Raw genomic sequence first — 13,913 nt, 5'->3', positions numbered from 1 at the left:
TAAAAACGGGCCATTATTAGGCAGAGAAAACCAAACAAACCCTTTAAAGTGATTGCAGAAACACCAGGAGTGGTCAAATCAACCATTTAACACATTCTTTAAAAGAAGGAACACACTGGTCTGGAAGACCAGAAGACAGCTGTGTCTATCATTGCCAAAGTCTACAATGAAGTGAAGACTTCATGAAAGTAAAGACAGAAGGTTTACCACAAGGTGCAAACCACTGGTAAGCCTCAAACATAGGACAGACAAATCAGACTTTGCCAGAAGACATTTTGTAAAAAGTTCAGGAAACTAAGCTCAATATATACCAGAATGTTGTAAAGAGAAGAGTACGGGGAAGAGAAGAAGTGTGAATGCCACATCATCTGTGAAACATGGTGGGGGCAGCATTATGGCTGCAAATGGAAGTCACTCACTGGTGTTTATTGATGATATGACTGCTGGCTGAAGCTGCAGGATGAAGTCTCTAAAGTGTACAGGGCTATACTGTCTGCTCAGATTCAGCCAAATGATACAAAACCGATAGGACGACGCTTCACTGTACAGATGGACAATGAGCTGAAACATACTGTGACAGCAAACCAAGTGCTATTCAACACAAAGACTTGGAAGATTCTTCAAAGGCCAAGTCAGTCAACTTACCTCAATCCAAATGGACATGCATTTCACTTACTGAAGACAAAACTGATTGCAAAAAGTCCAAAAAACAAGCAGCAACTGTAGACGGCTGCACTAAAGGCCTTGCAAAGCATCACTAGGGTGGAAAACCAACACTTGGAGATGGCTATGGGTTCCAGACTTCAGGCAGCTGCTGTCTGTAAGGGATTTTCAACCGTATATTAAAAATGATGGTTATATTCATGATTATGTTAGTTTGTCTCAACACTTTAGATCTCCTGAAAATGGTGGGACCATGTCTAAAAATGTCTGTCTTTTCTAAAAGGCTCATACAATATTTTTGTCAAACTCCTTGAATTAAAGCTGAAAGTCTACACTTCAGTCACATCTTGATTGCTTTGTTTAAAAACCACTGTGGTGATGCACAGAACCATAATGATGAAAACAGTGTCACTCTCCAAATACTTGTGGATCTGACTTTATGTTGACTACTTCTTTTCAAAACCTTTTAAGCAAGCATTTCACTTTAGTGGCAGAAGTGATTAAGTATGGCTGGAACAAAAACCAGCAGCCACTGTAGCTGTCAGGAATGGAACCTGACACCTGGGCCTAGCCGCTAAGTGACCATTAGATAAATAAAGAAACCCTGCCATTGGTGAGGAGACAAGTCATTTTTGAAGTCCCATATTCCTGGAGGTGCTGCCTGTTGACACTTTGTAAAGGAGCAGTGAGGTGGGGTCATGCTGCTTGGCTCCTGGGAGGTGTACGTGGGGAGCGGTGTAACGTGCACAGAATTTCAGAGTCCCTGTCCATGCGATACACACAATGTCAAGCCAGGAGGTTATCACCTGCAATACCCACATGCTGTAGTACCGGCACACACACACGCACCGCACACCCACGAGTTACACAGAAAGCACTTGCGCACAGGGCCACAAAGGCCCTGAGGGCCGAGCTTTGCAAAAAAGAAAAAATTAACGCTAGTCAAACCACCATGCATTTGGGCTTATTTTTCACACACCGTATCCGGGGATCAATGCAAGTAACAAGAAAACTGACTGCAAAACTCGCAAGCATTGCAACAAATTAGAGGAGGCGGAGGGACAGCCGTCTTCCACGCCTGTCCACGCATTCAGAGTGGCGAAGAAGACTGCTCTCCCTGGGACACTCCCCGGTCGGGGCTGCTATGTGACAAGTGTTTACTTGCTGCACTCATGAATTGATGGGCCTTTTTAGAGCAGCTCTTATCCTAGGAGACCCAAGACTTGTGCTTGGATAGACAGACAGAGAATCCCAATCAGAGAAAAAAATAATCCCAGTCTGGATTTCAAGACTGCAAAAGAACTGCAAAACAGAATGCAAACTGGGAAAGCCTCTACCATCACAGTGAGGAGAGTGAAAATGGGGATTCCAAAGTGGAAAATTTAATCCAATTAAAGCCTGCAGTGTAAAGCAAGGACTCCCAGAGTTTAAAAGCTTTTCCTGCCATATTCTTAAAGAATGGTAAGGCTGGGAAGCCTGGATTGTGACAATGAAACTAGATGATCTGAGGCTGGGACTGTATGATCTGGATACACGTCTGAGCATCCCAGAACAGAAGGACAGTGGGCTCACTTGTCAGACAACAGGTCATATTAGTAATCATTAGTGTAATAGTAAATTCTGCCACAATAGTTATACGTGAAAACAAAAGAGGGACTTTCATTAAAACAGAGAACAGTAATTTTTAGTCAATAACATTTTTGACAACATCTATATCACATAAATATGAAACTGTACTTAGCAGACCAATGAAATCCCACGCTATTGAATAATGTAGGTCGCCCCCTTCCAAAACTGCCATCACCCGCATTACTGCTCGTCGCTCCCTCTGTGAAATTAGTGAGCCGAGTGAAAATAACTACTGTGACAGAACATGGAGACAATCAGCAGGGGGCATAGCCTCCTCTGCAACCGAAAACAAGGCCCGAGTGAAAGACCTTACCTTGCGGCAAAATTACAGAAGAGCAGAGAGATAGAGCGGTGGATAGAGGGTGTTGGGAAAGAGAGGGAAAAAAAGGCATTGGTTCAGAAACAAGAGCTCAACTGGGATGAGCGCGAGGGCCAAGGCTGATGGGCTCTACCCAGCTCTAAAGATGACCCAATTAGTTGTGCTGCTGGTAAAAAGCCAAGTGCCCATGTGGCATTTGGGAATTTGCTGCAACTAGTAAGGTGCTACCAACTATAACATCTTTGGGACCTGTGTAACTTAAGTTGAAGTCACATGAGCTCTTTGACCCACTAGGGGCCACTGTGCATGGGTGAAAAGTGGACCAAAGCTTCTGAAGGTTGAAGCCAGAAGCCACTTCTTGGTCATGGTATAAAATGACCATCTAAGAGGATACAGCTAGGGACTCTTGTGGGCCCCAATTCCTATCTGCAGTCTGGCAGGGATACCTCTAGAAAATGGGCACATACTGTATTCACTATACAACCTGAAAGGGCAACTAGAACAAGTAATGTCAAGCTGCAAAGTATCCATCTGAGGCTTACATTCCACTGAATGTCAATCAAACCAAGTTATTTAGCCAGGGGTAACCTAACAAACAGGCCACCCAGCTAGAAGAAGTCATTCCCAATTTGATGGTTATGGCATGCTGGTGGGCCGGAGATCAGAACACCTTTCTTAAACTTCTCAACCTACTTGAAAGCAGCACTTCATTACAGTATGGGACCCACTTCTGTCTACATGACATGCAGCATTCAGCAGGCAGCGTCCCCCAACGTGGGGGCAAACGGACAGACACAAAGCACAGACAGGGAAACGAGAAGGAAGAGGTAGGTGACATACTTCAGGGAACAGAAGCATGTATTTGGGAAAAAAAAACCAAACAGAAGTGAAAACAGCAAACTAAAGATAAGAGATTGGAAACAGAAAGGAGGATGAAGAGGAGGAAACAATTGAGATGAGGAACCTTAACAGAAAAGGAAAGGAGAAGTAAAATGGAGGTCACAATAAGAGATGAATTGGAGAGAATGAGACTGAGAGAGTGATTTTGAGTCTGAGGAAAGGGGAGGATATTTGGAGGAAAGGAGAGAGAAGTGGAAACAGAGAAACTATTTGATGACCACTGGACTCACATGGAGAGAGAGGGGGTGTTCAACTGGGACAAAGAAAAGAATGAGAAGATCAGATTAAATGAAGTGACAACTGAGATGAGTGAGAGAAAGATAAGCAAATAAACAAGGAAACAAATATCGGAAGGTAACAATACAGATAGATAGCAATGGTGATGGACAGGTTGACAGACAAAATTAGACAGGAGTCTCCTTGGACTATGATGTTTGCTGATGACATTGTGATCTGTAGTGAAAGCAGGGAGCAGGTTGAGGAGACCCTGGAGAGGTGGAGATATGCTCTAGAGAGGAGAGGAATGAATGCCAGTAGGAACAAGAAAGAATACATATGTGTAAATGAGAAGGAGGTCAGTGGAATGGTGAGCAAAGGTGGAGGAGTTTAAATACTTGGGATCAACAGTACAGAGTAATGGAGATTGTAGATGAGAGGTGAAGAAGAGAGTGCAGGCAGGGTGGAATGGGAGGAGAAGAGTGACAGACGAGTATCAGCAAGAGTGAAAGGGAAAGTCTACAGGATGGCAGTGAGACCAGCTACGTTATATGGGTTGGAGACGGTGGCACTGTCCAGAATATCAGGAGACAGAGCTGGAGGTGGCAGAGTTAGATGCTAAGATTTGCACTGGGTGTGACGAGGATGGACAGGATTAGAAATGAGTACATTGGAAGGTCAGCTCAAGTTGGACGGTTGGGAGACAAAGTTAGAGAGGTGAGAATGCGTTGGTTTGGACATGTGCAGAGGAGAGACACTGGGTATATTGGGAGAAGAATGCTAAGGATAGAACTGCCTGGCAAAAGGAAAAGAAGAAGGCCTAAGAGAAGGTTTATGGATGTGGTGAGAGAGGACATGCAGGTGATGGGTGAGACAAAGACCAAGATGTAGAGGACAGGAAGATATGGAACAAGATGATCTGCAGTGGCAGCTGAAAGAAGAAGTAGAAGAACAAGAAGGAGAAGAAGAACAAGGCAGATAGCAATGTGACATGGATAAGTGACACAGATGGGACATTTGGAGGAGAATGAACCAATAGGGAAGTGGACAGATGAAGGCAAGGAGAAAGAAAGAATAGAAGTAGAGGAAACAATTGGACCATACTAGATGGAAGGCAACATGAAGATGAAGAAGAGGATGTGATAGAGACTGAGTGAGGAAACAAGACAGTGGAATGTGACAAAAAAAGACATGGGAAAGTAAGCCAAATTGAAAATTAAGAGAAGCAGAAAGCTGAATGGAAATGCAGAGGGGTTAGAGAAACAAGAGAAGAAGACACAATGATTCAAAAAGGAGTAGAGGAAAAAATAATGAAAGGAAACTGAAGTTGTAGAAGAGACTGAGAAGGGAAATGGAAGAGTGGTAAAGAAAGAGAAGGTGAGATAACATTGAAAAGAGAACGGGAGAAGGTAAACAGATCCAAGAAGGTGATGAATCAGGCAGAGCAGGAGAAGACATAGAAAGAGGAGAAATGGAGTGAGAAAACACAGGAGAAAAAAGAGAAACACAAGAAGAAGAAAACATAAACAGTGGATGAGAAGAAAATCAAATGAAGTGACTATGCAGGATGGAAGGCACCCATAGATGAAACAGAGGAGGTGGAGACTGACAACAAAAGGTTTTGTAACAAAGAACACACCGAGGAGACGTGGAGAAGACAAATTAAAAGAGTCTATGAGGTGGGCAACAAAACAGACACGGAGAATGCAACAGAAGACCAGAATTAGAATTAAGACTGCAAAAAAAGAAAACAAATGAAAAGACATGGGGACTACAGGTGGAGATGTGAGCAAGTGAATGTGCATGTTGGATCAGAGGGCATATGGAGGTTATCAAATCAGAGAGTAAGGAGACATGAAGGTAAGACACAACGAAAGAGAAATAATCATAGATTTGTACAAGAACATACAAATTACAAGGTGAAAAGACACAAAGTGACTATTTCAAGATGAAACAGATGGAACAGACAAGGAAGAAAGTGGAATAGAAACAAGCAGGTGGGGAGGTCACAACATAGAAGGGGAAAAAACATGGAAGTGAGATGACAGGAGCAAGGGAGGAAGAGCCTAGGCAAACAAATGGAGCCGTGAATATCATAAAAATGACAAACACTAAACAACAAAAATCAAAGAGGAGGCCCAGATTGACGACATCTGGTGGTAACGTAAGGTGAGAAATGGAGAAAACACAGAGGAATCAAAGAAAGGGAACAGCAAGGGAAAGAAAGAAGAGAAAACACATAGACAAAGATAAAAAGGGGTGAAAACAGAAGCAACCTGGAAAGGAAGAAGAGCCCCAGAAAAGAATGATGAAGTCCAACAGCAAAGTAAGAAGGTGAAATATAAAATAGGTAAAAGAGGAGAAGAAGAAATGGCAGAGTGAAGGGATGAGAGAGAACAACATAAGAGAAAGAGAAAAGGATACCAAAAAAATGAAGTAAAACAAAAGCCCGAGAATAGTGGTAGACAAAAAGTGACAAGACCAAGTTTGCAAGGGGGATGCAAGATGAAGACGGGCAAAAGAGAAGATTGTTAGTGTAATGAGGTCAAACATGAGCAAGCAGAGTTGATATAACTCGGGGGGCAGAGAAGGTAAGGTGCTGTGGGATTTCTACAGAGCTGGCAGATCTCTCTGCTGAGGGCCCAGAGATGCCAGCATCATTTACCAGAAATCCCAAATGAAATAAAAACAGGAACTGCAATGAGTAAAGCAAGCCCCATCAGACCTCCCTGCTGCAAAGCCACAGCAAGTCTTAAATCTGTGTGGCACAGAATGGTGCCCAGGAAGTGTAGGGTTAGCACAAGCTTCAGTGGGCACCAAGCCCTGGATGATACAATAAGCAGCTGCAAATAATGGGTGTGACTTCTGTGCAGTTTGTCAATAGTGGATTTAATGTTCATGCCAGTTGCAAAGGGTTAGAATGTGCCAATCTGCGGTCTAGATTATGCTGGAAGCAGCAGCATCAAGCATGTTTGTGGGTGAAACTGGAGTGGCCTGCCGGCAGAGCTGCGTGCCTGTTAGGATGTTGGGCAGGAATGATTCAGGCATGATGAGGATGGTGGATAAAATAATGAGAATATTGCATTGTCGCATGCTCAGGGGCCCATGCATCTCTTTGAGCAAAATGACGAGGATGGAAGAAGAGAAGAAGAGGCTGAGGAAGGGGGAGGGTGGGGGGATGTCGGCGTTTGGACAGAGAAAGATTGGTGGACTCATGGCTACCTTGTTCCACCAGCCCTGCGGTGGCACTGGCTGCGGCGGCCGCTGAGCCGGTAACGGTGGCCGGTGCTGTAGTCTGCCTGCCCACTGTTAGTGTCACACAGACAACCGAGACAGATAGAGAGAAATAGGAAGAGATAAAGAAAGAGAGAGAGAGAAAGAGAGAGAGAGAGAAAGAGTACGGGGGAAAGGAGAGAGGATTTTGAGTTAGTATGAAAGGAAGAAGCAGAGTCATCGAGCCACAAGAGTCAAAGAGCACTCAGTGGAATGACTTCCGCTACTCACACCTCACGCAGTTCTCAGAGAGCCAGAGAGGGAGACACAGAGAGAGAGCAATTGCTGGCTGTACAACATGGAAACAGAATTCCAACTGGTGCAAACGTTCAAATTTACTCTTCTTCTTGGGCTTGCCAAACAGGCATTACGAGAGAGACAAAGAGAGAGAGGCATGGCTTTGGGAGACCCTTCAGCTCAACATTTGCCTTGTCAGTCTGCCGACAAGACCTAATCGATGAGGGATTACAGGTTGACCCAACTAAGTCAAGACACGTTGGGATATTTTTTTATTCTTTCATTTCTAGGTATTTATTTTGCATTATTCCTTAGATCTTATATGATTTTCACATTTTTTCCATTACAACATGATGCTATTCTAAAACAGCAATTTCCAACCTTTTTCATCTCATGGCACACATAAGCAAATTAATAAAATTCTGCAGCACACCAAAAAATATATTATATTTTTTGCCACTCTGACAAAAAAATAAATAGGTATAATTTTGATTGATTTACAAAAAAAATAGTAATTATGTATCCTTTCTGTTCCAAAATGGCTTTTCAAAAATCTTTTTGAAACTATTTATTTATGATACTTTTGTAATAAAAAAATAATACTCAGAATTATCAGGTGCCTTTACTTGTGCAGGTCTCACCAACTATGGAAAAACCGTTTTCGGCAATTTCAGAAAATGATGTAACCCTATAATTAACGATCTCTAGATTTCATTTTTCTTGAGCTTCACATACACAATATTGTTTTTTTCACAAATCAACAACACCTGTCATTTAAATCACGTAGTCGCAGCATTTAAATCATGTGATGTGATTGTAACCCAATGTTTTCATTGGTAGGTGGTCTTTCCTCATTGGTCAGTGGAGTTGCTAGGTTTTTGTCTTGCAGTGTTGTAAAATACTGTGTACATACTAGCCTCTTCCATCATGCTATGACCGGAATGAAGACATATTTGGCCATCACCACTACTTTACAACATCAGGAAAGACCTAGTAACTCCAAAAACTAAAAAAACTCAATTTTGAAAAAAATGGCAATTACTATGTTTTCCGCACGCTTCCGAATGCACGCTAAGGAGAAGCAGTCGGATCATCTGCTGGCTTTCTGATGCTGGCAAGCTGCGTGTTTTGCTTGTTGCTTGTCATTGTTTTAAGAGCTGGGAGCAAGTTAAATTGTCTCTCGTGGGACTTCAATTGTCTTCCGAGAAGATCACATCTCGTCTTCCTAGTCTCCCTCCCAAGATTTTTTTTTATAACAGAGAGATTACTGTAAGTGCACTTTGCCTTCTCTATTAGCACATACTATGCAAAGTTGATCAGTGATAAAGGCCTCAGGAAGATTTGCGATAACACACCATTCTTAAGTCAATCAGGGCCATGGTTCTTCTATATTTTTCACTTGGCAGGTTCTAACTGGGTGGATGTCCACAGCATAGTGTATTCTTGTGTGATATGTGCTTAGTATTAGACATTTACTGAAGGGCATGTGTTTTAAAAATTGAGGAAAGCTAACTTGCTATCTCTCTTCATTTGAATTTTTTGTAGGCCTGATCATCAACACTGATGAAAGGACTTACAGCAAAAAGTTCTGCCATCTGACACAGTGGTGCTTGGACAACAGTCTCTCCATTAACTATATGATGGTCATAGATGTTAAGAAGCAGGAGGTGAACCACACTTCTATCTTCATCTGCAAGGTTGCTCTGGTGAGGGCCAGCAAGTGTTAATTTCTTGGAATGACCATCATAGGTTATCATCAGGAAGGCTCACCAAAGCCTTCACTGCTTCAGAGGTCTGTGTAAAGGCCACATGTCTTGAGGCCCACCAGTTTCAACAGAAGGGTCCATCCTCACTGGCTGCCTTACTTCCTAGTATGACACCTGTTTAGCTCAGAACCACAAAGTACAACAGGGAGTTCCAATTCAGATCCAGCACGTATATACGTGCCTTAGAAATGCAAACAGTATTATGATAGATCCCAGCCATCCTGCACAGTTGGTTTTCTCCCTCCTCCATTGCTCCATTCCTCACACTACTAAATTCTGGGACAATTTCTATACTCAGGTCACAAGGCCAACTCCAAGACTGCCAATACTAATGATGTTGTGTGGTGTTGTACTCTCTGTCTGCTGTTTGTACCCTCACAAGTCTGGGGTGAAAGCAGAAATGTCATTGTACTGTACATTGTCACAGTAATCACATGACAATCAGCTTGAACCTGGACACATGTCTTCACTGGCTACAGTGCCAAACCAAACAATGAATGGCAGTCATAGTATGTGTCAGTATTCTGCTGCAGCCCCCCAGTCCAGTTTCTAAAATCCCCCCCAAGACCAGCTAGAGAGTTTGCTTCTGGACATTAATGTGAGATTATAAATGAAGCTGGCTTTTCTTCTCCCTGCTACTCAGACACCGTCAGATCAAATCAGTCTGTGACTGTGGGGGTGCTGCTGCTGTTGACATGTGGAGGAAAACTTGCTGAATTTACAGAGTCAGAGAAATGAATGCCCTCCATAGTTGGTAGTGAAGGGTGTTTTGAACTGCCAGCATTGATAGCTTTATGGTTAATGTGAATAAGATATAGTGCTGGGTTTTAATATAACTGGCTTGGGGCAGAGAGGACACTAAGGCCGTGCTTACAAATAAGCATAACACAGTTACTAAATCAGTCAACCTTTGTTTCAATTAGTGTGTTAAATTGAGAACAAATCAGAAGGGAATTGAGCATTTCATGCTGAACCCATGAGTCCAGGCTGTAAAGCACTGTTCCTGACAAGCAGTATTTTAATTAATGACATAACATAATATTTTCCAACCTGCTTCGGGCTTACAGGGGCTGAAGTTAACCAACCCTAGGTGGGGTTCTAGCTACCACAGATATTCAAACAAACTGATTAACCAATTAGTTTCTGCATTCAAAATATTTTTGAATCCTTTTAGTTTAGATCAATATAACTGGGAACCTAAAAGGGGTACCTGTTCATAGCCAAGCACACTTTTGGCCAAAACCACACACTCACTTATACTGGGCCAATTATGACTGTGAACCAACAGCAATAACCGCTGTGCCATCCCAAATAGAAAATATATTTTTTATAAAGAAAGCAGATGCTGCTTACGGGCTATGCACATTTGTAAAATTCAGTCCATTCTCTTTGTAATGTAGGACTACATTTTTGTGCCTTCACCTAGATACTACCATCTAAAATATGGCACACATTATGGAAAAGGGTAACTAACAGCTTTTTCTTTGCCCATCATACTTTTAGTATGTATTCTTTAATGCATTCAAATATTCGTGTTAGGTTCTTAAAAGAAAACAAGGATATGTATTTAACAGGATTCAAAGTCTCTTGGGTAATTCTGATCACCCAATACATTGAATTGAGGTTTAATGAATCCATCCATCCATTTATTGCACCGCATTACCCAGTTTAGGGTTGCAAGAGGGGCAGCAGCCTAGAAAAAAGCACAAACCGACTCTGGACAGGATGCACGTCTACCACGCAGACACCCATCCACATTCACCCATAATGGGTTGATTTAACATATTTTGGCATTCTCGCTTGCACATCATTAAAATCAGTCAGTCAGTCATTTTCTAACCCCCTTAATCCTGAACAGGGTTGCGGGGGTCTGCTGGAGCCAATCCAAGCTAACATAGGGTGCAAAGTAGGAACAAACCCTGGAAAGGGCGCCTGTCCATCGCAGGGTGAACACACACACACGCATACAGCACTAGGGCCAATTTAACATCACCAATTCATCTAACCTGAACATGTTTGGACCGAGGGAGGAAAATAGAGCACCTGGAAGAAACCGACAAAGACACGAGGAGAACATGCATACTCCATGAAGGGAGGACATGGGATGCGGACCTGGGTCTCCTTACTGCAAGGCAGCAGTGCTACCACCCTGATTAAGATCAGTGTTAGTGAATATTACTTTTAAAAGTAACTTAGTTACATTACTCATTACTTACAAAAAAAGTAATCAAATATATCAACTATTATAAACTACTGTATGAAGTGTTACAGTGTGTTAATTTTGTGTTACTTTGACTCCTTTTATAGTAGAGATAGTTAATAAAAATGCACATTTTTCTGGCCAGTGATGTTCTCCCCTTTGCCTGTCACAGAGATTTTACTTAAGATGCTGTAGAAAGTTGGTGCTTCCACAGCAGAGAGTGGCTGCATCTCCTCCACTACATAAGCAGCCACCGTTTTGTTAACTTTATTACCCCTAAGATTGAAAATTGGTTTTCTGTTTTACTGTGGAAGGGCAGTTACGTTCATATGGGTCTTTCTGCTTAAGGTGCGTTGTGCTATGTTTAGCGTGAATGTGCTTCTTCTCACCTGATATAGTGTGTTTTGGATATGAAAAGCAAGACAACTTTTGCGCCTTACAATTATTCCCTTTTCATCTACCACCAGTAAATCAAAATATTGTGAATACTTACACCTTTTAAAAGCAGTGTTTTGTGTCCAGCTGAGTTTAGCACACAGTGCTGCTGACAAGCTCTGTTACTTTAGTCAAATGCAGCAAAGGTCAGAAAGCATGGAAAAGTGTATTTTTTTTAATTTAGTATTTTAATCTATCTATCTATCTATCTATCTATCTATCTATCTATCTATCTATCTATCTATCTATCTATCTATCTATCTATCTATCTATCTAATGTAAAAAAAAAAAAAAAAACTTATTCCCACCATTCTGAAAAAAAAAACTTCATTATTTCACAAAAGTATTTCGTTATTTCACAATGATTTTGCCTTCTGCTGCCATTATCATCATGCACACGTGTGCTTCAGTCAACTAGCAACAGCTATTGAAATAGCCAACATGCAATCAGCTGGGAAGAACTGAACAGAAGTTACATGTATACATTTAGCTTTAATCTGGTTAAAGTTCAGCAAGTTTAGCACAGATGTTTTACCTTAGGCAGAGTGGTACGGCAGAGCTGCCAGGGTCTGCATCGCGTTTACATATTCTCTCTGTGTATCTGTAGACTGATTGGTATTCTCTTTGGAATTAATAAACTTGATCAAATCTAATCTAATCTCATTGCCTAAATTAGTGACCACTGGAAATGTGTCAGTAAAACTTCCATCTCTTTTCTCCATCCCCAACCTGAGATCCCAAGGATGACTGCACCAGATCACAACTGTTATAACATATTCATAGCAAATAACTAGAGTAAAACTGAATATTGTATTTATAGGTTTCTATTACTGGATTGCACAACTGCACACTCTTTTCTGATTGGCTGTGTGATTATGCCCTGCAAATGTACAGCACATCGTCACAATGTTTTCTTCTTGCCTTACACCCAGTGCTGCAGGGCTATTCTTTGGCTCCCAGTGATCCTAAACTGTGCAGATTAAATTTACCCCTCAGCACATGACAGGTGTAAATTCCATGCCTTTAATTGCCCTTCAGTTCTTATCACTTGAGTGCACGCTGTGCACGTGCTTAACCCCTTCCTCACTAGCTGTTACTAAATGACCAGAACATATGCATGTACAATGTTACTGACTCCCACCAGGCAAATGTCTTTGTGAAGCAGTATTTTGTGAAATAATGCAAAAGCAGAGTAACTTGTTTTTGAGTGGCATGGATACGCTTCCATAGCATATCAGTTTTTAGGCACTGCAGGAAGTCAAAATAGGTATTGTGCTAGTTTACTCATTTCTCTATTACATAAAAAATCCTAATACGAGACTTTTTAGCCTGGGGCGAGATGAGACTTTTTCAGAGAGATACTTTCATGTCCTGCGAGACGAGACTTTGAGCCAAGAGATTTAACCACGCCCGAGGCCAGAAATAAAAGACAAAGAGTAGATGACAAAGTAGAACGTCGTAAAGAATTGAAAACCATTGGCGAGATACACATGCAGAGCAGGTTAGAGATTATGAAAGTACTAAAATTCGAAAGTCTCAGAAAACTGATAGTAAAGATTGGATTAGCGCAAACAAATTATTACTCGGTGAAATAACGGAACAGCGAAAAGAGATCGAATATATGGACATAGGTGATATGACAGAAATATGTAGATATTGTTCAGATTTAAACTTTAAGTTGGAGACTTGTAGATCGTCTAATTTGTGTTGCCATCAGGGAAAAGTAGTGTTTCTTCCCAATGAAGAGGCGTATCTGCGAGAATTAAAAGATTTGTTGTTTGGTGAAAGTGAAATCCACATACGCAAGTGGCAGAGACGTGAAGTGTCTGGCGTGTAGCGCAGGCCTGGGGTGGGGTTGGCGAGTGAAGCGAGCAGGAGGTGAATCTGACTACGTAATACGCGTTACTTATAATGCTTTGCTCCCAACACTAAGATGTTTATTGTAAACCTGGAGAACAGGAAGATTCCACACTGGTTTTTAAAACAGCCTCCATCAGCTGTAGGGAAGCAGCTCTTACAACTCTGCCACCATGGTATATCTCCAAACAAGGTGAACATCTTTAGTTCCAAAAGCCATTTGCTTCACTTTAGTTTGGCTACAACTTAATTAAGGACCTACTGAGGAGATCTTTAAACATAATAATCGACTCAATTGTATAACTCAAATTGAGAATACTGTACAGCTTACTCTACAAAATATATTTTAGTGGCGCTTTGACATGACTACAAAAGGCATAGGCAGCACTGGTAGAAAAATCCATAACTGAGCTGCTCC

General features: G+C 41.7%; 1 protein-coding gene across 42 annotated transcripts in view; it reads right to left on the bottom strand.

Moving 5' to 3' along the window:
• The window catches only part of LOC114648726 (calcium/calmodulin-dependent protein kinase type II subunit beta), a 412,239-nt gene that overhangs the window by 75,269 nt on the left and 323,057 nt on the right, over positions 1–13,913 (bottom strand). For 23 of the 42 annotated variants that reach the window (XM_051936344.1, XM_051936324.1, XM_051936339.1 and 20 more), the window contains exon 13: positions 6,950–7,033. The exons of the other annotated variants lie outside the window; for them this stretch is intronic. In XM_051936344.1, the coding sequence (XP_051792304.1) occupies positions 6,950–7,033 (84 nt within the window). The remainder of the gene's footprint in view (positions 1–6,949; positions 7,034–13,913) is intronic. 42 annotated transcript variants of the gene reach the window in all.

Source organism: Erpetoichthys calabaricus, chromosome 1 (genome assembly GCF_900747795.2).
Source record: "Erpetoichthys calabaricus chromosome 1, fErpCal1.3, whole genome shotgun sequence".
Taxonomy (NCBI): domain Eukaryota; kingdom Metazoa; phylum Chordata; class Cladistia; order Polypteriformes; family Polypteridae; genus Erpetoichthys; species Erpetoichthys calabaricus.
The sequence above is the reverse complement of the archived record's forward strand: the minus strand, read 5'-3'. Positions and strand labels throughout refer to the sequence as shown.